The following is a 26,026-nucleotide window of genomic DNA, read 5'->3' as shown; positions in this document are numbered from 1 at the left end:
TATCCGTAGTTGGGGGGTTCTCTATATGTTCAAGCCCTGGCCTGCTGGAACGAGAAGGAATATTAGAGTTGGCAGTAAAGCACACTGTTCATCCTCCTGCTCACTGGGTTCACACTGAGGTAAATGAAATTAACTGCGAGATTTGTTGGGGGTTTTTAAGTGTAGTTTTGGGGGGAGTGAAGGGTGGTGTGTGTGGCTTCAGACTGCTTTTTGCTATTGACTGCAAAACTCCTGTTGATTTGTTCTACCGTTTTTAATACAATGTGAATCTCAGACCCTTTTGCTCAGTAAGGAACTGAAATTAGGTATTTATGTGGTAACGTGGTTATTGTGATCTGTTGACTCCACTTGTGTTTGGTGGACTTAAAGTGATAAAGTGTGCCAGGGTTCTCACTCGTTAGGAATTAGGAACTGAAAAATGCTGAAACACCTCTGTTCTAACTTGTGACCCTAGAACAGGCTGTGTTACACATTTCAAAGTTACATCCGATAACCGGCTGCCATTCCTGGCCGTTTCCACAAACACAAACTGGGAATCACTGTCAGATAAATGGAACTATAGATTAGTAAGGGGTGCCACAGGGAGGTATTTAGGTAGGTTTTTCTGAGATGATAAAACAGCAGGATACTTCTGCATGTCTATAGTATTCTTTTAAATACACAATATTTTTATCATATTGACATAACCCAGGGCTTGTTTTTTGTTTTTTTTTTAATATGAAAATTCAAGTCTGACACTTTGGCCTCTTGCAGTGTTTTGTTGACCCCATTTAGTTGTAGTCAGAAGACTCCTATTTCTGCTGCTAATCATGTTTCGTAGATGATCTGTCCTATCCACTTTTGTTCGTTTCACAACCCCCTGTGATCTGTCCTATTTACCGTTTTCTTCCTGTCATTTCTATTTCTTAAACAGCGGCTTCAAAGTTTAAATTGACAGATTCTTCTCGGTGTACAAATATTGCGGTTTTGTTCAGTGGCCAACAGAATTACAGTAAAGATTGATGCAAATTTACTAGAACTGAGAATCTAGTAGTTGGCGTGTGACCATCCACAATATTTTAATTGGTGTCGTATCCATTTATCTCCACTGGAACATAAAATAACCTTTTGAGATGTTGCATAGAACTTGTAGTGCACACGCCTGCAGACCCCATAATGCCTAAGAGGGTTGTCTGGGGTTTTTTAGAGAATATGAGGGCCTGACTTGATAATTCCCAGTCTCCGGAGATTCTTTTGGGATATTTGATGTCATAAATCAGTTTACTGTTCCTGAATTTTCTGGCTGAATTTAGGAAAGATCTTTAGTTAGTGGGTAAGCTAGGTCAAATCTGATGCTGTGGAGAAACCTCCAGGGTATATATGGACTCTTCCAGCTAAACAAAAGTGTATGCTTTTCCTTATGGAAGAAGGAGGAAAAAATACCAACCTAGAATTTGAAAAGGTTGCATGTATGGTGAAAAAGCTCTGGTACTTAATTGTTTAGAAGTTACTTCTAAAGGAAGTTGGTATCTCAGGGTAAAAGATGTTAAGGAAATAGTACTTTTTTCTTTCTTTAGAAGTATTTAATATTACTGTATATAAAATCATAAATTTTAGCACAGTTTACCGTATAGCCCTTTCTTTAGAAAAACGTACATGTAATGAATGTATTGATTGCTTCACTGTTCTGCCTAAGCCATTTCAATGCTGTATTTACAAACTAGGCTAAAGGACAACTTTTCTCATTGTACTATTCCAGAATTTTATTATCTTTTTTCTTGCATGGTGACTTACTGTTACCATTGCCATGGCCAAAGCACTGAAATATGTGGGACACTGCTGGTTAAGAGACATCCTCCAGTGTCCTATGCCCAGTCTTGATGAGTTATAGCTGGTTAAGGAGGCAGGCTAGATGATCATGAGATTGTTTCTCCCCAAAAATGCTTATTTCCACAAAGAGTACGGCAGCCCGTGTCCTCCTTCTGCCACGTTAATCTGTAATGTTTCTGGATTCATGCATCTCTAAAACAGAGTAAAAGATGGTGGGAAGGCCTGGCAGTGTACTTTGAAAAGGCACAGATTAGGTTGGTAATGAATGCTGGGTGTCTTGCACTGTAATTGAGAGAGAACACCTTATGCAATAATTACGAAAGGCAAGAAACTTTTTTTTTTTTGGTAATGGTCATGCTCACTGCTTTAGGAACCTCTGTGTTCTGTGCGGTACCGGTGTCCGAGGCTGCCTCCTTCCTTCTTTTTACAAGGCTGTGTAGCGATAGGACAAGAGGTGATGGCCTCAACCTGAAAGAGGGTAGATTTAGATTGGATATTAGGAAGACGCTCTTTACTCTGAGGGTGGCGTGACATGGGAACAGGCTGCCCAGAGAAGCTGTGGATACCCCATTCCTGGAAGTGTTCAAGCCCCGGCTGGACGGGGCCTTGAGCAACCAGAGCTAGTGGAAGGTGTCCCTGCCCATGGCTGGGGGGTTGGAACTAGATGATCTTTAAGGTCCCTTCCAACCCAAACCATTCTAGGATTCCTCCCGGTGGAACTGTTTCATGTTTAAACCTTTGCTTAGATTACAGTGGTCATTTGTGAAAATCCTTTTGTTTCAATTACTGTTTCCTGATATCAAAAGGATTTTTTAGAGGAAGTGTTTTTATTCTGTAAGTGATTAATTGCAAATTTTTCAGGGGCTCTTGTAGCTTTACTTTTTTCTCTCCTCCTTTCCCACCTTCTTTGGTTTTGCTACCCTCTTTTTCTATTAATTTTTAATACTATATAAGGCCTGAAATGAGTTCTGTTTTCTGCTCCTATTTATCTTCTGTTAGTTTGCAGTGATGTGGGAGAACTCACCAGACTTCTCTGTACTGCTGTTTCACCCTTCATACCAGGATGCAGTGCGGGTTTACCAAGAACATACTGACCCAAATGGGGTTTTTTTTTGTTGTTGTTGTAGGTTTAGTTTTCCATGTATCAAAAATCCCCATGCTTTGGCAAATTTCTCTAAGAAATATTTTCTTATGTACAAGTGGAGAGGAAGAGAGAAGGTTTTCCCCTGATTTTTCTTCTTCTGCAACTTTGAAGTTGCAAATGCAGAAGTGGTTCTGCAAGAAATGCTCTTGTGGATACTTGCTTTGCTTCTGGTTTTTTTTGGTTTTTGTTTTTTTTTTCATTTTTTAGGAATGGGGATGGAAAAACCTGCGTCTATACAAGTCACTCTGACTTCCTTCTGTGACCTCATAGCAAGGCCTTTTTGGACTTGGGTCTGGGTTTGGGTAAAAGTGGGATGACATGTTAACCTCGGGTTTTCACAACCGCTTACTGCTGTTGAAAAACTCCTGCATGAATCATTCCTCTTTCAACTCTTATGGGGGTGGGAAGGGGGAGTCACCATCCTGCCTTATCAGAAGACGGAAACTTCTGAGGGTAGAACTAGACCCCTAGAGACAGTGACACAGATTACTTCAGATAACTGGAAACTGAGCATTTATTTTAAAGTACTTCAGTTTTCCCTCAGTGGTCAATAAAAATAAAAAAATCACAGCCCAGCAAATCTTGTGACTGTGGTACAAGAAGAAAAATAATTCAAGTTTTGCGTTTAGTTTTGAAATTAAGTATCTTCTTTTCCATCCTAGTGTACTCTTGACTCAGAAGTGGCTCTGCGAGTGGGAGGTGATTTCTTCTTTGATCCTCAGCCTGGTGACTCCCCTGTAAAGCTAGTGCTGATAGCAGGGGGTGTTGGAATTAACCCATTGTTTTCTATACTGCTGCATATAGCAGATCTTCATGGATACCAAGAGGGTAAAGGAAATGGATACAAAATGGGAACAGTGAAGCTCTACTACAGTGCAAAAAATACAAGTGAACTCTTATTTAAGGTAAATAAAAAGTTTTTTTTAAAAAATAGGTCTCAGATATTCAGCTATTCGTGTGTGTACCATTCTGTTACCAAATTCCAGAGAGCTCCTCTGTGTAAGACGCTGTACCAACAGAGACAAAAGTCACTTCCTGCCTCAAATCCTGTGTATGTTTTGTTAATTACTTATGACAGTACAAATTAAGGCAGTTACTGGATGTACCTGGTCTCCTTGACTTCACCGGTAACTTGCTCAGCCCTAGATGTCTTACTTTTCACGATAATCTCTTAAGAGCACTGTAGTGTACTAAACATTCTACATACTACATGTGTACGTACACACTAGTAGTATTGCGTAGTGCTGCGTGCTATCATGCTGCAACCACATAGTCTCCGTGTAGATTGTATTGAATTTAAAGACTAGCAAGAGCAATTACATCCAGAGGAGATATTTTCTGAAACAGCAGGAGAGCTTTACTGACAATGCCTTAGTTACTGCTGAGTATTGGTGTATGAGTGAAGGATTTATATCCACTTGTAAAATTGCTTGTGTAGTACTTCATCAACATTTACTTGGCAGTTAAAGAACAGTTGTCACACTCAGCCATTAAGGGTCACTGATAAGATTTTAGGGTCAAATTAGCACAGCTTCTGTAAAGAAGCATCCCTAATGATTTTGGTTTCTTTGAAATATTGAAAGCTTTTGGTTGTAAGATAGAGGTGAAAATCTATTGTGATTCTAGAAATTGTGCATAGGATCCATCGCTAGTTCTTCTTCCATACTTCTACCGTATCTCTAAATAGAAAGATGTTTGCTTTCTTTGAAAAGTCATTTGTTTGTTGCTAGAAGCAGAATAGTAAACTGGAACCCATCTGCTCTTCCATTTGGCCAGCTACTAATCTCTCTGGCTGTTCGAAGCATACACGACTTTTTTCAGAGGGGTTTCACTTCAGCAGTGTTATGACAGCAGAGCTTTCGGTCATTAGAGCTTCTGGGGCAGAACAGGACACGTGATATGTTGCAGTGCTTAAAATGTGTTCTCCCCTTCATTCTTCATGTGTCCCTCAAATCCAGAACATTTATATGAAAATTGTTTACTTCTGTGCAGAGGATTGAGGAAACAGAGCCTTCACGCTGCTGTGAGGTACACTCGTTCAGATCTCCAGGAGGAGCTGCTAGGCTGTCACTAACGGTGTGAAGGACCTGTTCCCTGAAGCAGCAGCTGTGTGTGGGCTGACAGGGACGAAGGGTGATGCTGGTGTCATGGGCAGATGCACTGCTTTTGAAGATCTTGGTACTCAGAATGGTAGAAGCCTACGGTGTTATAATTACAATAGACAGCAAACTAACTTTGCGAATTCAAGAAGCCAGTTAGCTGGTTTTCCTGTTTTCAGGAGGACTGGACGTGACCCTCACTTTCTCGGTGTGGCTGGGACACTGGGGACAGGGCTTCTGCCTTAGGTCCGTATTGCTCTGCCACTTCATTTTGTGCACTCGCTCACTAGGCTGCCACGAGCCTGCTGAGCTGCTGAATTTGTCCTTCATTCAGTTAAGGAGAGCCTGCCTCTTGCTTTAGGACAGCAGAAAGTAGTAGCTTTGGTTGATGTCACAGGTATGTTACTTGGCACTTTCTATCCGTGTCACTGAATTAGTGATTTGTTGGTTTTTTTTTTTAAACTGTGATTTGAACTGAAGCTACTGGGGTTTTAGTGGTAACTACCACAGTTGTGACTGAGGGAACTAACTATTACAGAGTTCCTGCTCTGGTAAAAATAGCATTAGCACTACACTGTAGTTGGTTTTACTTGGAGAACGCGAGAGTAAAGGGGCTAGTAATCTTACCAGATAAAGCAGACGAGACAAATATTAGGAACATACTGCTTGGGGTTTTATTTTTTAAATGGAAAACCCATATGGAAGTGGAAGGAGGAAAGTGTGAGAACTTATATGGGGAAGAAATCAGGAAAGGACATAACTCGTTCTCAGGTCCAAATTTTACAAAGGGCACCTTACTGTAACAAAGGAGGAGAGCACTAAACGCAGCTGGTCAGGAGCGGGAATTCTGTGTACGTGCGCAGGTCAGCCCTGGGAAGTCAAGCCCGTCAAGTTCTGAGCGCTGAAATGCGAGAGTCTTGGTGCTCAGTCGTATTCATGGGTGTTCTGGGTCTGTATGCATACATCTGCTTTGATTTAACGGCCTGTGGTATAAGCGAGTGTGTTTAACATTACAGAAAAATATTCTTGGTTTGATGAGTGCATTTCCTGGGAAGATCACATGTCGCTTCCACGTTACCCAGCAGAGGTCACAGATCTGTAAAGAACTTCAGCCACACGTTACAGGTAAACCTACTGGCAATGTACAGCGCGAAGTCTGATTACATCCTAGAGGATGAACTTACAGGCATAATGTAGTCTTTTTACATTTGAAGAGTCAAAATGAGATGTGAGTGAAACCTAAATAATTTCACTGCGCATATTACACTCCAGAGAAAAATTCTCCCTTTGCATTTTTTTGTAATTTCTAGTAAACCTCTTCTGTTAATTCTGAACTTTATACTGGTGCTTCCTGCTGCAAACTTTATTCCAGAAACTATTAAGGAAAGTACTTAAGGTGGGACTGACGAAGGATAATCTGACTGCTTGTAGAAGACTTCGTGTTTCCATTTCTGTTGTATTTGTGTGTTAGAGATACTTACCTAATTTTTTCATCTGAATGTGGGATTTTTAGTGGTATGTGATCCATGGTCTTCCTCAGTGACTAATATCCTGTGTGTTGCAGCTGGAAGTACTGACCTAAATCACCAGAGGAACAAATGGTTTTGGAAGCCTCAAATCTCAATACCTGTTATCCTTAAACGGGCCTGAACTGAGTGCCTGAAATACCTCTAAGCAGTCGTTCTTCTTGAAATTACTTTGTAACTAATATTTCTGTTCTCATTTCCTACTTTTTTCTTCATCAGAGGGAAGAATATCTGAAAAGGACCTACAAAAACATGTATCTAAGGATACTTTATGGTACATCTGCGGTCCACCTCCAATGATAGAATCTATATCCAAACTCCTATCCAACATTGGTGTTCCTAGAAGCTCTGTTTTCTTTGAGAAATGGTGGTAGTGACAGCTGCTGAACAGAAAATATTATTAGTTTCCAGTGTATTTTGATAATCTGAAATGGACTATGAATTATTTGGAATATTTTACTTCATACATGAAGATGTCCTCGATGATGGTGTTCCTTTAATTTAAACATAATTAATCTGTAATACAGTGCTGCTGCTTTGGGGGGGAAAAGGTGATTTTATATTAAAGACATCAACTGTTGTGGTTTTTTGATGGTTTCCTTACTTCTGAGGGGTAGCACGAAATAGTTCCACTTTATATACTTGTTTTGTTAGTCGGCTCTTAGAAGACTTTCAGTGCCTGATTCAGCAGTCGTAGAGAATTAGTTGCACAGCAGTGCCAGGTCAGTTTATAATAAATAATAATTCAGGCCCCAACTTCTGAATCCATTCCAAATTGTTGTGCTAACGAGTCAGCGCACTGCCTTCCCCACCTTTATATAGTAAATAATCAGTATTTTTAGAAGTAGCATTTCTGTGTTGTGCTTCCTTCTCTTCACGCTTCCTGTTAAAAGGAAAAACCAGTCTTTTCTGTGGTTTATTTTTCAGTCAGCTGTGTTGACTGTAAAGGACATTTTTTCAAAATCACATTCTGACCAGAGTTAAAAGTATTGAGAGTAAAAGTGGAAGAGATCTGTTAGCCTCGGCCAGAGCTGTATGGAGCGATTCACGTGAGCCCCGTGTCCCTCACTGGTGCTGAGGTCGCCCATCCAGCCTGTGCTCGCACATGCCGCGTTCTCCAGAGCAGCACTGGCCAGCCACAGCCGGGACAGGAAACTGCTGTTTTCCTGCTGTGGTACAGCAGTTCTGGAAGGCTCCAGGACGTACCTGTTCTGATTGGAAATGAGTCTCTGCCACGTTTGCTCTTGGAAAGTGTGAGTGTACTGCTTGGCTGATGGCTGAGCCCTTGCTGAATGAAGCTTCTTTCTCTGACTTGTAGAAAAACTCATTGTGGAAGTGATGAGACAATTAACAAACTCATTATAGTTTTTTGTTAATCTGATAGACATTCAAGCCCTTAAATGTTGAGACTCCTGCTGTACAGCAGAAGACCTCAATAAGGAAAATTTAAATTATTAAAAATACTGAGGCTCTTCTCTTTAAGCGTTTCAGACCATAGTCAAATAGGTAACGCAAGCAAGTTCCTTGCCATCAGTGCCCCTCTGCTCTGCCTTAAACTGAGGCTGCAAAGACACCCATATCCCATCACCCTATTTCCAGCCTGCAACAGTTCTGTTGGTGTGAATCACTTCTGATTTTTCAAGCACAACTTCCCAGTGCTTGGCTAAAAAGGCCTCCAACCAGCTGTAGTTCTCTCCCAATAAATCATTTCAGCTTCTTTGTATCAGTCTCTGATACATTACAGCTTGTAGGATACCCACGGCCATGACCACACTCACCTCATCCTCAAAAACAGTGAGACAGCCTGACTAGGAAACAGCAAGCCCTCGCTTTCGAGTGCAGCACAAGAATGCTACAGAAATTGTTGCAGAGGTTGACGGAACAACTGAAATAATCCTAGTGCTTTCTGAGCATCAAAGAGAGAGAAGAATCCAGATGAACCGCAGCTCAGAACAAACAGAACTGAAGGAAAGGGGTTCTCTTTTCAGTCACGAAGAGGCGCCTCTGAATGATTCCCTTTGGGGACAGTACTGTGATGAGGGCTTGCCTCTATCTGCTGCTGCCTGCAGTCTCACCCACTCAGGTTTGTGCTTCTGTACCAGGTGGCGCCACACACTAGCTGAAATCAGCCTCCCGAGCAGTCTCTGCAGACCCAGAGGGGATGTCTCATCAAATTCCCTCCGACTCGCATGAGGGGAAGAGTCTTCCTGAGTACCCCTATTTCAAGGAATGTTTCCTTGTTTATTTACTCTAGAATGTAAATAGGACAGCAGGCTTGTCACAAAAAATAAAACCAAGGGGGTTTTGTGTTCACAAAGATCGCCATTGACAACTTGGAGCTCGATGCTTGAAGGAAGCAGTGTTTTTTTCCGAGAAATGTTATTTTAGGGTGCCCAAAATAAAAACCATGCACTGGGATCCTGGATGGTAACAGTGTTAACAGTGGTTTAACAGTGTAATGATAAAAAGATTTTGAGAAGCCTTTAAATGTTGTTTTTCTCACCACTTCTTTTAAATCATTAAGTGGATTATAAACGGGTTTATCCTTTTTTTTTCCCTTAATGCACCTACTTTCTTCAGCCCAAATGACATCTCTTTCACAACCCACTCCTCAGACTTGCACCGAAATGTCCATTTAACAAAAGGCATTTCAAACCCCTCTGCGTCTGTAATCATCCTCTTTTCCCTCTAACCTCTTTCTGTCATCCCCTGTTACACTCAGACAGCGCTATGGGGCAAGGAAGGACAGAGCTCTCTAACTGTATGGGCTCACCCGCTTGAAGAGCGCTACCAAAATCACACACACCACACACACCACACACACACACTTACACGCTCACTCGCTTTCTCTCTCACACAGACTCTCTCTCTCTCTTTCTCTCAAAAAAGTATCGTACTTCCCCACCCCAAATGCCAGTAACCTCAGTTACTGTTAACAAGAACTAACTAACTGCCAAGGGGCGCAGAACACCTTCATCCCACAGTCCCTGCCATGGTAATAAAGGCCTCTTCTGAGCCAAGCAGCCAGGGATTGCGAAGGTCCCCTTCCTCCACAGCCTCTTCCTGGTGACACTTAAGAAATTTTTGAAATTTGATTCTTTCTAGATTTATGTGATCTTGTAATGAAACGTCATTTTCACCTTGACGTCTGTTCACCTTGACATCCATCACAACTGGAGAGAAAAAAACCCTGGAAAATGAACGTAGGTAGCCATAAGCTCTACAAACAATTAAACAAATGTGCTATTAGCCTGCGCTGGTGGGCACAGGGAGCAACCCTTGTGCTGTTGGAGAAACAGTCTCGTCGTGTTGTCGACTGTAACATAGAACTTTAGAAAATGTTTACTGCTCTTACATTTGTGTCATCAGCTAAGGAGCAATTTAGGGAGGAAAAAGTAGACCAATACTTTATTATTGCACCAAAATATGAGAAGAGAGATGTGGGTCCATCTATACATTTATATTTAAACTTAGTGAGTTACCTGGTGTTACAGCCACCTTACGCTCGACCTTTTTCTTCTTCCTGGGACATTTATTTTACCAGTTTGCAGCGTGCTTATCTGGTACAACGAACATGAAGTGTTCCTGCAGGATTTGCATTGATTAACTGGAGAAGGTGTGGCTGTTCAGCTATCATTACATCATTTTAGTTAGTAGGGTGCTTTTAGAGTGGCTAGCAGAAAGCACTTACCCTGAAATCCCTTTTTTCCCCTTCGGTAAGGTACTGATTAGGGTCAACTGCCACGTTCAGCACCACAGGCACCGTTCTGCTAATGGAGGCTTTGGCAAGGAGCACCCGTTGCATCCAGAAGCACATCTCCACTGACAGCCTTGGAGACACACGAATTGCATCTACAACTCCTAACTCATAGGTGCACTGGTGGTGTTGGCCAGCACTCCTCATACTTAGGAGAAGCATTTATCCGCAAGAAATTAGTATCGGCTCTTCTTATACTCCTCAGTTCTGGGAGGCTGAAATTCCTGCATGAAAAGCTGATTGTGCTTTATTCCTGCCCTATAATTGGCTCCCTGAGGCAAATGTACAGAGTCACAGCAACTACAAAGAAAAATCAGGGTATCCAAGTGCAGAGCCCTTCCTCTGCTCACTCAGAAACTGAGGCTGAGAGAGGAGCTAAATTAGGAAAAGAAGTGTATTGCTTTGTACTTTCAGCTTCATTCCCATGCACAGGTTAAAGTGACTTTGAGCTATTTCAGTTTTACTGGTTTCAAGTGCACAGATCCAATAATCAAAGAAATTATGCATGATGAAGTGCCAGTCAAATCGTTTGTGCATTTAATCCCTCCTAAACTCTACATAAACTATTTTCATTATGATGCTTCAACATTTTGGTCTTCTCACCTGTCTTAGTTCTACCCCTCTACCCCCGCCCCTGCTAATTGTTTCAATTTACACCCCTTTCCATCCTTCATTTAATTCAACCACTCCTCTTTGCCATCTTCATTCAGCCGCTGACATTTCTTCACTTGTCTGAGCAGGGCTTTTTCTCCTTTGAGCTCATCCCAGTTAACAATGGTTGTCCTGGTCAGATGGCCACTTGCCCTCCCAGCATGCCTAACTCACTCCTCCTCCTGACCGAGCAGCCCCGCCGCATGCTCCTCCAGCAAATACAGGCAATTCTTGGGACTGGCCTATACACGTGAGGTTTGTTGGTCTAACAAGGACGCGTTCCTGTTAAAACACACCAAAGTGCCACTTGTGTGTCCTGTCGTGATTCACGTGATTCGTCACCAGCCGACACTGGTAACGTGGTAGCACAACCCATTGGCTCCTTCCCTAGGCATGGTGGCAATGCTCGCTGGGGCTCCTTCCCTCACTGCAGAGGCAGGGGAAAATTAGTTTTACTGTGAGATTCTGCCTAGTCTGGGAAAAAAAATAGGCTGGGCTCTGTGGAAAAGGAAAGGGCCTGGCTCCTGTCTCCACTTTCTGCTGCGGGTGACAAACCCTGCTACAGAGCTGGTGCCTGGGAGTAGCTGTGGCTTCTCTGGGTGAGACACTAGTAGAGAGTCCCGCCCTCCCTCCACAAGTTGAGGCTACAGCCAAACACCCATTTCCCTTCTCCCACATACGGTCTCTCCACAGCTGGCGTATTTCTGCGTCATTGTCAGGTTTTCAGATACAGGAGTTAGGCTCTGGCCTCGCCCTTTCTCTTCTCCATTCAGGCTTCAAGTACGGTGATGGCTGCTGGCTCTCACTTCCTTGGCCACTCTGGTGGTCTTGCTTTTTCAGGGCCAAAATGGCAAAGGCACGTAACAGCTGTGGAGCCTTGCTGCTGTGCCCCAAGCCTGACTTCCCCAGCCTGCTCCACATCTGGATCACCCCTCTGTGAGGTGATCTAAGCTCTCTCACTAGAGACAGCAGCACGGCGAGAGCGCACGCACAGCTCCCGACAGCTTACCTAACTCAGTTAACGCTGAGTAATTCACAGCCACAAGCTGGAATTGATGATGTGACTGTAAAACCAAAACTGTTTGCCCTTTTTAAACTGAAAAATTGTTAAAAGTTCTCTTCGAATCTTCCCTACCCCCAACCTGCTCCAGCATTTACAGGAACAAAGTTCTAAAGCAAGCTTTCACTTGAACAAGTACAACTTCCTCACAGACCTTTACATGTTCTGTCAGGCTGGCGGTGACAGAAAACCAGGTAACCAGTTCTCGAGTACTAGTAACTAACTACTGCTAATTCAGTAGTAAGGAGCTTCCCTTCGTCACCACTTAGAAAGCCCGAGTTCTTCCTTTCGGAGGCAGATTATCAGCAGTTGTGCAAGTACCACAAATAAGAAATCTCCTCGTGACCTTTATTTCTCTTTAGTTTTGTAAGCAGCTGGGGTCCAGTCAAACAAGGTCAAACTGCAATCCAGTAAATGCTTCCTGTTCAGAAGGTCTGGAGAGTTCTTTCTACTGAAACACTTTCTACTAATAAAATGTTCATTAAATATCGTGAATTTTTAAACGAGATTAATATAAAGCTAGTTCTTGAAATAGACACAACCAGTAGAAGGATCATGTAGTAATAAAATCTGCAAACAGACAGATGCTTCAGACTGTACAGAGCAAAGACCGTGTATTTAAATATAGAACAACTGAAACAACCTATCTCCGAGCCCACTGGAACTCCAGTCTCATCTCAAGAAACAGCATGAAATAACTGAAAAATACCACCATAAATTGGAGTTACTTAAAAGCCCCATGGTTAAACCCCCCCTGATTAAAAAAAAAAAACCCACCTCTTTAATCAATCAGTGAAAAAAATAACCACCGTGCTTTGTGTGTGTGAAATCGACTGGTTTAAACTTGAGTGCCCTTGCCCCCATTACATGAATATTCAAAGTGGTTTGATTTTTCCCTTCTCTGCGACATTCTGCCAACTGTATAATTTTTAGGTGGGGAAGATGCTTTTGAACCACTTCAAGTGCCCATGTGATGCAGAACATAGTTCTCTGTACAGCATTTTGATTTGAAGTCTAAGGAAAATTACCAGGCACAAATCAGTCAAGGGGAAAAACGGCAAATCACTTACGGCGCTCTTGCTTTAGAAAACAAAAGCAGGGGAATTTAGGACGTATCTCTCACCTTCCTACCAGATGACCTGACCACTTCTCAGTAAGAAGGCAGTTAACTACTTCCTACGTTTTTAAGAATACTGAAGTGCTTGGAGAACTTTGGCACAGAGACTCCATTACACGTATACATACAACTGTAAATATTTTTAATGTAGCTCCAAAGATAAAAACGTTGGTAATTTTACAGAATTCCATTTGGTATCAGTCCCAAAATAGGATTTCTTGTATTAAAGAAAAAACCCCCAAACTTCTAACATTTTACCTGCTTTTTGTTTCCTGTTTTTCTATCTTTTGAAGCCCCCACAAATACTGAACCGTCGATTGGCAAAGAGAACATAAACATCAGCGAAAAGGAAACTGCATTTCTATCAACTGCCTCACTCCAGTGTGCCGCGGGGTTTGTCCACCCAGTGTGCCTGAAACAGGTGCACGATCTGCTTATTGCTTAAAGATCTGCAAGAGTTAATAAAACCCAGAGGAGAGCATCACCAGTAAGTGCTCTCTGAGATAAACACGGGTGACAGCCATCTTGCCTAAGCTTTCCAGTTTCAGCCTGTTTAAGCCCAGATACCATTTTCATGACACTACAAGCTTAATGACAAAATAACATGTGGCACAATAACTTCTCCAGCAAAGGTAGGTATGTGGACAAGAAAGTACTACAGAGTAAAACCTGACCAAGTGGAACGTTTGCCCCGACCCAGACACAACCCTAGTTTGCTAAGGTCTGTCACAGAAAAACCCACGTACCTTTTCTGTCCCTACTTTTTAGTTCTAAGCGTAGCTCTAGGAGATAGCGTAGGGCATTTCCCACTCTGTAGAGTGGATGGAATTTTCCAATTAATTTCTGTGGGTTAAAAAGCCCTGCAGTTACTGAAAACATCGAGATACTGGTGTGCTAAGGAGCAAAGCAAGTACGACACCAAAGAAAGGCTGAGCTGAGCAGTGGAGTTACCAATGGCGATTAGCAAAATCTGTTCTTTTGTCTTGGCAAAGTATCAGCAACTCTCAGGGCACGTGAAACGAGGGGTTTATTCACCGGAGCAGTCCATGGCCCCATCGCTGCCACTGCAGCCGTCGGATACTGGAGCACAGTCTCCCCGCTCTGTCACCTGATCCGCACAGCAGCCAGACGTGCTCTGGCTGAGGCAGACCTGCGCATCATTGTCATCGATGTCGGAACTGGCAGGACATGTTTCTTCTGACGCCCGGTCGTGATGGGTACCGCTGTCGTTGGTCCCAGCTACCTCATCTCCCAAGTCTATGACTTCATCCAGTGGCTGTTCTGGATCAGGCTTTGCTGCTGTTGACATTTGTGCTTCTAAGTTTCTTGTGTTCTCTGTGACTTCAAATTCCTGCTTCTCCCCTGCCATTCGCTTCTCCCTAGTACTTAATTTAGCCTTTGTGGAATTCTTCATTTGTTTGCCGTGCATGTCATCTTTGGGGAACCTCCAGTGAAACTACAAATCAGAGATCCAAACGTTAAAACCATTAGAGACAACCTCACATGGACATTTACTTTCCTGAGTAGAAATTTTTTTGTTATTCAGTTTTAATTCAGACTAGTTTGACCAAAAAGACCTAAAATTAAAAAAAAAAAAAAAAAATACATTTACTTTCCTGAGTAGAAATTTTTTTGTTATTCAGTTTTAATTCAGACTAGTTTGACCAAAAAGACCTAAAATTAAAAAAAAAAAAATAAAAATTGCATGGCTAAACCGAACAGCTGATGATAATTTGTGCCTACAGGTATCTATCTGGTACCCAGAGGAAAGAGACTGTGACACATTCTGCTTCTGCTGTTTCCCACGGCGAGACGGTTCCTCGCCGCACGCTGTGTGGCTGCTGAGGCCTGCAGCACCCTGGCAGCGAGCCTGCACTGTCTGCAAAGCAGCAATATGCAAAGCTGCACAAGGGCAGACGGAGGAAGCGATCCTGCGGCGTTATTCCAATGTTTTTCTCCAGGTTAGCAGCAGAACTAACATCATGCCCAAGACTAAACAGTCAAATACTCTGAATCATTTGTATGAATGTTTGTTGATGAGAAAGCACGGGGCTGCCTCTTGCAGCACCCGCCGCGAGACTTACCACAGCCGCCATTTCAGAACTGGTTTAACTACTAATAAATAAAAAAAAGGGAACTAGCAGTAACTGGAAATACATATATAAAGGCTGGCAAATGTGCCACTAATATATCGGCTTAATGTGTCAAAACATAAATGGACCTTCCCAGGGAAAGCCACTGCACAAGTCTGCCAAGCACATGGGAATGTGCACAATTTTTCATTAGCAGCATCCACGCTGATGGAAACTCAGGGAGGGTTTAGGAAGCAATGTTTGGATGGCACAAATAATTTCATCAGGACAGTCAGCAAATTCAGCTGTGCTCCAAAAGCCATTTTCTCCAGTGCAACCAGGTCTATGCCAAAGTTGGTCAACAGACAGACTCATGTTCATGAATTTTTGACCTAGCTATTTATTCCTTAATCAAAAAGCCATTCAAAAATCTACTAAATTTATTAGATTACAAGGTTGGAGCAATGCTCTTTCCTTCTGCTAGTCAGAACTTAATGTAAAGAGAGAAGGAAAAAAAAAAGAGACTGGTTTTCGTAAGATTCTTCTGGTTTTAATTAGAGGAAGGTATCTTTCACTTAAATGTCATTACAACTTAAGAGAAGGGGAAAGACGACATCTCAGTTCTGCAGCTCAACTGTTTAAAATTCAGAGACATCTGAATGTTTTCCTCTTTGATTTGCTGAAGCGCTGGGCACCCACACCTGCCCTTTAATTCAAAGCTCTCTTTGACGGAAGATAAGATCAGGGCCCTCAGTGTGGTGAGGCTCACGATGGAGGAGACTCTGTCCGTGTGTGCAGATGTACCTGTAGTTAGCCAGGTATTCAAACTGTGTTTCACAGAAATGTGTTCAGCCAGTTTCTGCTGAAATAGCCATCACTTTTGTGTAAAGTGAATGAACGCGTCTACCTCATCACTGACCCAATATTGCACTAGTAAGAGCACTTCCGCCTTACTGAGAGAAAAATAAGTTGTGCCACTCCTCACGTGTTTCCTTTTCTGCTCCTCTGGCTAAACTGAGCAGCAGCTGGTTGCTGTGCACAGACAGTTTCCAACGCTTCAGTGTCCTTTTAATCTCACCAGCCTATTTCTCTCCTCTGAGGAGTTATCTGTAAACATTTTAGACATGCTGTATCGTAAGTTATAAAAATCCTGAGAGCCTGTGACGTATGTGCAGAACTTTCAGGAACTTAGACGGTCGGTTGTGACCCGCAACTGCCTCTTACAGATGCTGAACCAGTCCTACATTTCTTTATGTAACGATAATCACTGTACCCCATTTTTCCTTGACCTTTGGTATGAAAGTGTGCTGTAGTGATTTTTGTCCTCAAATATCTCTGTTTATTTAATGCTGCCAATGAGTAAATCCTTTGTTTTGTCAACCAGACATTGTTAAATAAGCTTTTATATCCCCAAATGAAAAAATTTAAACAGAGTTTTGAGTCATCTGGCTGGTATGCATTTGTTATTATAATAAAAGCAATCAGTATCATACTATTTTCTCTATTTGAAGACATACCATCACTTACAGGTTTCCACCCCTTCCACTAAAATCACACACAGTGGAAGGAAAAGAATGACCAACTACAGGCACTCCAACCTTCACCCCAAGATCCCTTTAATCACTTGAAGACAAAAACAAGGAAGATGGGCTTTGTAACATGTTCGCACAATACTCTGGGCTACAGCTTTGGTAACGAGAGAGGGTAAACCCTAAATCACAGTCATGCTCCCAGCAGTTCTCCTACTTCAGTCAGTTCAAACGCTCTCCTGGTCTCCACTGTATCTAGAATAGGACTTTGACAGAACCAGGCTGCCAAACAGTCAGGGCTTTATAGATGAAAATGACTTGTAATTATCTGAAACGTTGGGTAAAATGCTCCTAGTGCTCAGCTCTGCTTAGCATTCCCAACCTCCTACTCCAGCTCAGCTTCTACAGAGTCTCAAGCGCACCACTCCTTCAGGTGACACCTGGCCAGCCAGCACTCACAGAAGTGCACAGAATAAAAACCAGCCTGTGTTAATCAGCCACCTTTTCATCATGGGGTTTCGGAGACCCTTTCCATACTTCGCCTGGCTTTTCTGATCCCGCCGCATACTGAAAGGGGGAGCAAACTCGAGCACTACAGGCAGGTCAGCACTTTCCCAGTTTCCGCTCTATACCAGTGCCCATATTTCAGCTGTGACAGGTTTGGGTAGGGAGGGGTTCCCACAGCTAGACATGTAAAAATGGAGACAGGAATACATATGGGTATCCACATATGTACATCGTTAGCTGTCAGCTATTTTCTCGGATAATTTAGCTGGAATCAGGAGGCTATTTTTTTTTGTTAAGTTCTAGCAGAATTCATTAATGTTAATAGAAACACCAGCCAAGAGCAGGCCTGAACAGCACTAGGCTCTATCTATCAAAAAACGTAGCAAGAAAGAGCAATTTTAAAAGACCAGACAAGCAATGGGTGAGACAAAATAGTATTGGTTCCACCTTGCAGGCAGCGTGGGCAGAGAATTTTAGGTCACATATGGAGGTTTATGGCCCAGCTGTAAAGAAAAATCTAATCTCTTCTGCTGCGTGAGTTCAACGGAGAATGAAATATAAGAGCTTTCACATCATTTGACCAGTTTTTGTTTCGCTCATTTGAACAGTTTGGTTCCTTGTATTTTGCCACTGTAGCACAGAAACGTCCCATAATCCATTCTTACTGCTACAGGAAATCAATTCTGCAACATGAAAATACCTCCAACAAAAAACCAAAGAAATCAGGAATTCAGGGTTTATTTACCTTAGATTCTTTCTTCTTTGCTTTCTGGGGCAAAGAAGGTCTCTGAAGAAATACGATTTGCTTTGTAGATAAATTCCCCTCCCTGAAAAGAAACAAATGCACACTCCTGAGAATGAATTAAATTCACATCCAGCATCATCCAGAGCAAAAATCCATCTCAGTCATTTATTTCTGCAGGTCAAAGAACAACAAAATGAAGACTGACCTAAACACTGCCTAGCCCCAGTGTCTTTGAGCAGTCTGGTATTTTGGGGGAAAAAGAGCAATTGTTCAGCCTGATAGAACCTGTCAGCCTGTGACACACTTTTGCTGAATGTTCTAGCATTAGTGTGTAAACGCAGAATAAATTGTTTGGAGCAAAGAGCAAGAAACCCAAGCCTCACGGTGTCTGTGTGCAGCAGCATCTCAGCAACACCAGAGCGCTCCTTCCTTCCCTCCCGCGGCACCGATCCAGAATGGCTCTGGGTTCTCCCTACAGGTCTAGTAGCATGGCAGGAGGCACAAGCAAATGCCACTAGTGGTTAGATTGGGAGGGTGCCCTTCTGCACTGTCAACCTGTTTGATGTTACTGGAGATATAAATGGGATACAGGAAGCTAGAAGAGAAAGAAAACCATATATTACTTTAAGAGACAGGGTTTACAAATCGTAATTACGATTTTCTATTCATTCCTATATTTAAACATACATGAAAAACTTTCAGTTTTTCCCCCAGCACAGATGGCCTTTACTTTTTAGGTTTTTATGTGTAGGAGTAGTCTTCATCTAGATCTCATCGTGAACTGGGTGTATGTATATAAATACACTCCTGACCAATGAAAATTCAGAGCGCGCCATCTTCACGATTAACAAGTGGGATGATTTGTTTTTCACCATGGTTATGAAGAGTATTTTTAAGTGACTTGCATTTATAGTTAAAAACTCAGACTATTAATAATAGCAAAGCAGCCTGCAGAATGATTACACATGCAAACAAGCTGTAAAGTAATGCAATACACCAATCTCACACGGTTTTCCTCAGCTAGACTCTGTATATCAGCAGATATAGAGAGATACCGATTAATTGATTAAGAACCAAATTACTTTTCTTCAGTTAGGCCACATCTCGCTCAAAACGTTATCACACGTTTGTCTTTGCTCTAAGAAGGAGCTACTGTGAGATCCAGAGCAGAAATTCTACAATCAAGGAGTTTCAGAGAAGCAGAGACAATACCCAGAAAATTCACGCAGAAACGGCACTGCCACTGTGCAGTATTTTGACCACCAGGCACATGCTTCCTGCCCCACGTGGTTTGTGGGAGAAAACCCGGAGAACAGCTGCAGCAGGTTTGCACGGGCAGCTGCAGGTGTGCATCCAAGGAAATGCACACTAACTGCATGGAGACGTGCTTGTACGGACTGTGGTGCTTCTTCAGCAACTTCCCTGTCTGAAACACAGCGCCCACCCCTCCCTACCTGTTTGTCTTCACAATCGGAGTAGGAAGCACGCAGGTCAGCTGCCAGCCATATATGGCAAGGGAATTCAGCAGTGGAACATAATCTGTCTGCACTTCAACTCCCTAGGAAAGAACAATCAACAGTTAGCACCATCACTTGCAGTGCAACATTCAGTTTGACACCAAAAAAAAACCTCACCAAAAAATATGTGTGTGTGTGTGCGTGTGGAGGGGCTGGTTCTGGGAGAGAAATCAGTCGGGTTGCTCTACCGTGATGGATCAAAAGTAAAGAACAGCCAACAACGACGAAAATAAAATATAAGCACAGGTCTGTTCCTTTTATCACACACAAATATGCATCGCTTCCTTGTTATGTTGCATCAGGAAATCTGTGGGCGAGACCAGAAGCACTGCCTTTCAGCAGAAAGTCTGGCTCCAGCCGCAGGTTTACCCGGCAGAGCCTTGCTCATTTTCTTTCTGATAAATGCCAGACCCTGTAACTCACACAGGAGGAGCCACTGGTGGTTTCAACAAAGATTGCTCCCGTGAGGTGTATAAATGCCAAGACTTCCAGAAATTTAACAAAAATAGGCTAGAGCATATTTACTAGTTTTTCATTTCAATAAGCACAAGTACTAGTCTCTACAAATGTAAGTACATTCCACTGGCATAACAATTATATTTGCCAAAAAGCTCAGGCACTTACACTGGTTTCACATGCATGCAAGGATTTTTAACTGCCAATAATTTACTTTTTAACTGCACAATAGTTTTGCAGCTCTAAAAAAATCCTTTTATTCCACTGTATTAAAATAGTCATTTGATCAGGACTAATCCAAATCCTGCTGTAGTTATTTTAAGGTATTTTAGTGAATTCCAATCTCAGCTATTCCATTCTTCTAACAAATGTAATTTAGGTCACTTGGTATCTTCATAACTGAAAGACTGCCTGACTATACCTATTAAAACCCTGATCATGACTACAAATGCAAATAGCTGAAGAAGCTGTATCACACCTGCTTGAAAAGGAGAATGTTTCTAACCACTATTCCACAAAGCGCACGCAGAAGAACACTCTACTCATGTTACTTCTGATTTCTGCACAGATGCTTTCAGGGACTTACAGAGATACTGCTACTTTATAACATCACCACGTACAGACCAGAATTTTTAACTCCAGGAGAGGAAAGAGATGCCGTGCAAGTGTGGAGCAAGACCATGTGGCCTTTGACTCATTCATCTGAAGCCAATGGGACTTACCCTACAGCTGTGATCATGTCTCAGAGTCTCATCAAACTCTCATTTCCCTCCGTAAGATAGGTATTTCCACCCTCTTTTCAGTTTTTAAAATAGAGTGTCCAAAGGTAATGCAAAAATTATGACATATCTAGATGCATTTAAGAGCTAATCTCTCAAGAAAACACATGAACATCACACTGAGATTTCTGAGACTGGTCAACAACATCTTCCAAAGATGAGAAAAATATGCAATGTGAGCATTAATAGTAACATCAGAGCATCCACCATCGCAAGCCCACCATGAGGTGCCTGGAAGAACACATAAAAGGATCTCACCAAAACATTTCCTTCATCAAAGAGTGTTCATAGAGGAAAAAACAGAAGGAGCTCACTCATTTAGAGGGTAGAAGACTAGCAGGTCAGGAAAGACTGGCACAGCAGACCTTGTTTGTGCCCCAAGCAACATCTTACGTTGCAAAGATTTTGAAGTCATTGCCCAAGGTTGGCTGTTAGCAAGGAGAACCTTCTCCTTGCATCAGGGTGTGCAACCAAGGTCAAAAATCAGGAGGAGATTATGGCAATGAGGAAGGACATCAATAGCACGTAGAGCTCATTTGGCTGCTGCAGAAGCCAAATTGTTTCAGGGATGCGCCATCACTCCTGCCACAGCCCAGCGTAGCTGCAGGCTCTGAGTGGTGAGACAAGGCTGGCTTTGGACCTGTCTGACTTGTCAGGATTAAGCATCATCTGCAGCAGATGATGTATATCACAATCCCAATGGTGGAGAAAGGAAATGAGCAGGCAAAGCACATTCAAAACTATGAGGTTGTTGGAAAATAAATTTAAAATTAAAATCAATTAGGCTTAAAGAAATTTTTTTTTTTTTTAAATCTGGAAATATAAACAAGCTGTGTTGAAACAGCTCTGTACAACCGTTACAGAAAGGTGACCTCTTGTTTTTCACTTGTGCTGGTACCTGACACCACAACCTGCATGTTTGGCTGTTTGCAGGAAGAAGATGTATGCATTAGGCAGGGGTGGACTCCTCCTCCAAGCTCCACATGCTCTTTAACAAGCTCTCCCCAACCGTGCACAACGTTTCGCTGGAGTCAGACACCGCACCTCTTCCCCACGTCCCTGGGGGGTGAACTACTCCTAATAACTGGCTGCGTTTGAAGATGATAGACAAGAGAAAGGAGCCACTCCTGACCAAACATGTGTAATTCATACAGGCTTCAAGCTCCTTACTTGCAAATACAGATAATTGAAGCTTTCTTTAAGACCACAAGAAATTACTTCTCCCTCCCCCTCCTGAATCATCAGTTGTAATTCCATCCAGTGATTGGAATTTGAGCACCAGCAGGAGTCGCGGTTATACAGACCTTTAATCGGTGTCGTATTAAATGCTTTCCAAAGCAAAAATGCTTCTAAACAAACAATACACCGGGGGATGGGTGCAGAGGAAAAGAGTAAGCTTGTACTCATTTTATATTTAATACAACAATTAAAATCATTTTATCTACTATTATTTAAGCAATGGAAATAAAATCTCACACATACAGTTCCAGAAGATGAAATTGCAATGCTCTTTCTAGCTAGCAAATATTGAACACCAGCAGAAGTGGGAGGTATGTGCCAGAGCTCTACTGAAAAGTGTTCAAATAACGCGTCTCAAACTGGGAGACATTTCATTCACTAAAAGGATGGAAGATTTTAATTAACTTGCTTCCCACTCTCCTGCGGATGATAAGTAATCTCAGATCACACCTTGAGTGTCAAGAAGCCAGAGCATCTTGAGCTAGGTTTTTCTCTTGGCTTGCATCACATGAAAAGAATTATTTTATTTATAGTCATACTGTTTGTTTTCAGCATTTCCTCCTTTCACAGTTCCTTCTGCTCATTAAAAAAAAAAAAAGATTAAAAAATGATAATGATAGTATCTAGGGCAAGCCACACAAACAATGGCACTAACAATTTTTCTTTTCTTTTTCCTCCCTACTGCAGCAATTCTAACCACAGCAAGATAATAAAGAAGACAACTACTAAGCCCCTGTGAGACAGAAGTTCTTTAGAAGTCATTCTTTCCTGGGTTAAATGAATGTCATTTAGTTACAAGGCAGCTATGGATTGTCACTATTTAGCGTTTTTTTCCCAACATGGATTAAAGCATGGAAGACTGAAAATCTCATTAAATAAATTTTAATAAAAAATTTATGGGCAAATCCTAACAGACTGTGTACTAAGATCTACAGACAGATGGCAAAGAGGATCATAAGTAAAAAACATGAGTTGCTTTGAAAGTGTAACCTGTTTGTTGGGGAAAGCAGGCAGCACATTCAAACCCAGCTCCTTACAAAAATAGAGGGCACAGCCCGTGAGGGTGGCAACGCGCACCCAGCCAGGAGGGGTGGTTCCCAGTCCCCACCACTGCCAAAGCCAGAGCATTCTCTCCTTGGGCGCTGAAGGGAGGAACAGGAAGTGGTAAAGGCAGGACTTGCACCTCAGTGGAAAAGAAGGAAAATAAAATGAGAGAAATTGAATATATGGGCTGCGTGAGAATGACCTGGTAAAAACATGCTGCAAGTGTTTTATGTTTGCAGTAACACAGTTGACCAGGAGACTAAATCCAAGCTCTAAATTTGAGAATTATTTGCCTTTCCCCTTTTCAGTCTTCTTCCAAAAGGCAATTTCTGCTAACAATGCATCATTATCGGTCCATTCAAAAACATTTCTTGGAAGCAAAAAGCGAAGTTTCACATGTGTTTCAGCAATAAAAGTTGGACTGCGCTCCTCTAGTACTGAGCTGCCTCCAAATTTCCATGTCTAGTCCACCACAGCACCTTCCCAGCAGACACTTGCTACACATCCATTAGCTGTATAGCAGAGGAGCATGGGGCAGCTCCTGCACCCTTAGAAACCACCAGCGTCTTTTGGCAGCAGATGGGTCACTGACCAACACAGGCTAGCTGCCAAGCTGGGACCTTACTGGAAAGTTAATAGCAAAAAAAAGGTAATAAATAAATCCACAGACAGGCTTTTTGCTCATTATTCGGAGCATAGGTAATTTAGAACTATTCACAATTACTTAATATATGTGCACTCGTGCACTGCGAATATTTTCAAGACTATAATAAGGCTGTAACACTACACGGCATACTATGTTGTTAAGAGTGTTTTTCTGCAATTGCAATGTATCCAAGTCACAATTTCAATATACGCACAGGCTGCTGAGTAGCATTCACACCCACCTCCTCATCTAGGTGTCCTGGGTTTGGCTAGGACAGTGTTCATTTCCACAGCCAGGACAGCCAGACCAAACCAGCCAATGGGATACTCAACACCACGCTGATGTTATGCCCAGTATGTATAAGGGGGGCTAGTGGCCAGGGCGCACAGCCTCGGCTTGACTTGACTGCATGGCTCACGTAGAGTGCTGATGGCAGTAAGCAGTGTGCTGTGTGTCACTCGCTTTATCATTGTCACTGCTATTGTTTCCTCTCTCCTGGCTTTACTTGCATCTTTTTCTTCTCTCACCCTTGGAGTGGGAGGGGAGTGGGCTAGCAGCTGCATGGAGCTTAGTTGCCAGCTGGGTTTAACCCACGACACTAGAGGGAAATGAAAAACAACCAAAGAACTCTCCTGCGCCCACAAAGCCCACTTCCCTCAGTGACTCCGGCAGATGCTAATCCTACTTCCTAGTGTATGTTTAAACTAACAGAAATGTTTGAGTGCTCCTGATACTGCCTCCACCTGTAACACAGAAGGACATTTGCACAGCAACACAATTTTGCATTTATAGAAGCACAGGATAGGTAGCAAAAGCTCCACAAGGTGAACGTGTTGACACGGAGGATTCCCCACAAAGGAAGCACAGAAGCATCTAATGAAATGTCTTAAACTTAGCATTGCACAGGCAACATACACGTGATAGGACAACTCCACGTAATTGGCCATGGAGCACAAGAAATAAATGTCATCTGTCAATCCATCAGTACATTTCCTGAAATAACTCTGGCATTTTCAGTTTCACAATTTCTGCAGTACTTGAGCACTATACCTCAAGGTGAGTGTTGGTTTTACTGTTTGTCCATGAACTGGTTTTGGGAAAGAACCCAACACAGAAAACACTACCTGAGAACTCATATACTCCAGAGTGCCTCACCACACACAGCTCAATCATCTCCATGCAGCTTTCCCAGCATAATTTTGTTTGGATATAATTTATTCTCAAACAAAATCTGGCTTTTGCGAAAAGGCTTTGTGCACCACTCCACCATTAGGGAACTAATCTATTTTCATATGAGAAATGCAGCTGAAGCACAGACTCTCTACTGCCACCGTTTCAGGGAGTAGGTAAGCCAATGTTGGCACTGCCCTTCAATTACATGAAGGGTGTCTATGCAATTTATGGGGTCCCATCACCTGCTTCCCATGCCCCTCAGAATACTGAGGCCTCTTCCAAACCTGCCTGACAGGAGCATAGAGTCAAAGAGGTGCATCAGCTACAGCACCTGGCTGGCTAAATGTGACCAGCTGGGAAAAAAAAAAAACAACATTACTTGTACCCTCTGTGGATGTTTAGAAAGTAAAAAGGTGACAAAAAGAACTTTCTCAGCATGCTCTGAAGTGGAAAGTTCAGATCTGGTATGGTTACCTCTTCCTGCAAGATTTTACAGGTAGCGGAGAACTAATTCTTACCTCTGATCTTTTCACAAACCTAAGCAAACTGTGACAGAGAGGAACTGATTTTTTTTCATCCATATTGTTTTAAACCCTGTGCTTTTCTGCCTGTTTACTTCAAGTGCTCTTTACTGACGTGGAAGAAGTGTTTGCCTTGTTACATGTTCAATACTGCCATCGCCAGAAGCAAGTATCAGTTCATATTGCTAGAATTTATTGCTGTATTTATCAACAAAACCAGTGACAGATTAGCCTGTGTATTTTAATCCTTGCAGAGCCTTGCAGAGTTCGGTACACAAATATACATGTATATATGCTGCTTTCATACAGAAAAGAATGAAACAAGAGTTACAGAAACCTTTTTAAGCTACAGGCTCTTGAAGATTTTTGTTCAGCTTTTCTTCTAAAGCAACATGGAGCAAAATGCTGAGATATGATGCCCATATTCATTGGGCATTTATAGGATATACGATACACATACATCCTTTGGGTGGTAAAGAGGGTCATGCACACAACTGCTTTTCATGCCCATCACCACCAGCTCCTTTGCTGACCTTTGCCTTTCTCTCCTGGCCAGAGACAGCAGAACATAGCTTAACTGATGTATGATCTAAATCAGGTTTACAGACAAATCAAATCCTCATTTCCAGAGAATT

At 42.3% G+C, this 26,026-nt stretch overlaps 2 protein-coding genes across 2 annotated transcripts in view; one reads left to right on the top strand and one right to left on the bottom strand.

Annotated features, from left to right (window-relative positions):
• Window positions 1-6: 6 nt before the first annotated feature.
• On the top strand, window positions 7-7,158 carry OXNAD1 (oxidoreductase NAD-binding domain containing 1). The gene is made up of 5 exons (XM_010135366.1): window positions 7-119; window positions 3,616-3,652; window positions 3,758-3,858; window positions 6,069-6,177; window positions 6,798-7,158. Exons 3-5 carry the CDS (start codon window positions 3,802-3,804, stop codon window positions 6,950-6,952), a joined length of 321 nt encoding a protein of 106 aa, XP_010133668.1. The 5' UTR covers window positions 7-119; window positions 3,616-3,652; window positions 3,758-3,801; the 3' UTR covers window positions 6,953-7,158.
• A 7,032-nt stretch (window positions 7,159-14,190) lies between these two features.
• RFTN1 (raftlin, lipid raft linker 1) overlaps window positions 14,191-26,026 on the bottom strand; it is a gene marked incomplete at its 5' end in the record, with an annotated part of 57,283 nt that continues 45,447 nt past the window's right edge. The window contains 3 exons of the mRNA XM_010135367.1: window positions 14,191-14,619; window positions 18,017-18,098; window positions 19,471-19,574. Coding sequence (XP_010133669.1) covers window positions 14,191-14,619; window positions 18,017-18,098; window positions 19,471-19,574 — 615 coding nt within the window. The remainder of the gene's footprint in view (window positions 14,620-18,016; window positions 18,099-19,470; window positions 19,575-26,026) is intronic.

This window comes from Buceros rhinoceros, unplaced genomic scaffold, assembly GCF_000710305.1.
Source record: "Buceros rhinoceros silvestris isolate BGI_N320 unplaced genomic scaffold, ASM71030v1 scaffold3254, whole genome shotgun sequence".
NCBI lineage: Eukaryota > Metazoa > Chordata > Aves > Bucerotiformes > Bucerotidae > Buceros > Buceros rhinoceros.
The sequence above is the reverse complement of the archived record's forward strand: the minus strand, read 5'-3'. Positions and strand labels throughout refer to the sequence as shown.

Coding starts and splice junctions, on each gene's coding strand:
- OXNAD1 (XM_010135366.1), top strand. CDS start 3,802: ATGGGAACAGTGAAGCTCTACTACAGTGCAAAAAATACAAGTGAACTC. Junction 3,859..6,068: donor CAAGTGAACTCTTATTTAAG/GTAAATAAAAAG, acceptor TTAACATTACAG/AAAAATATTCTTGGTTTGAT. Junction 6,178..6,797: donor ACTTCAGCCACACGTTACAG/GTAAACCTACTG, acceptor TTTCTTCATCAG/AGGGAAGAATATCTGAAAAG.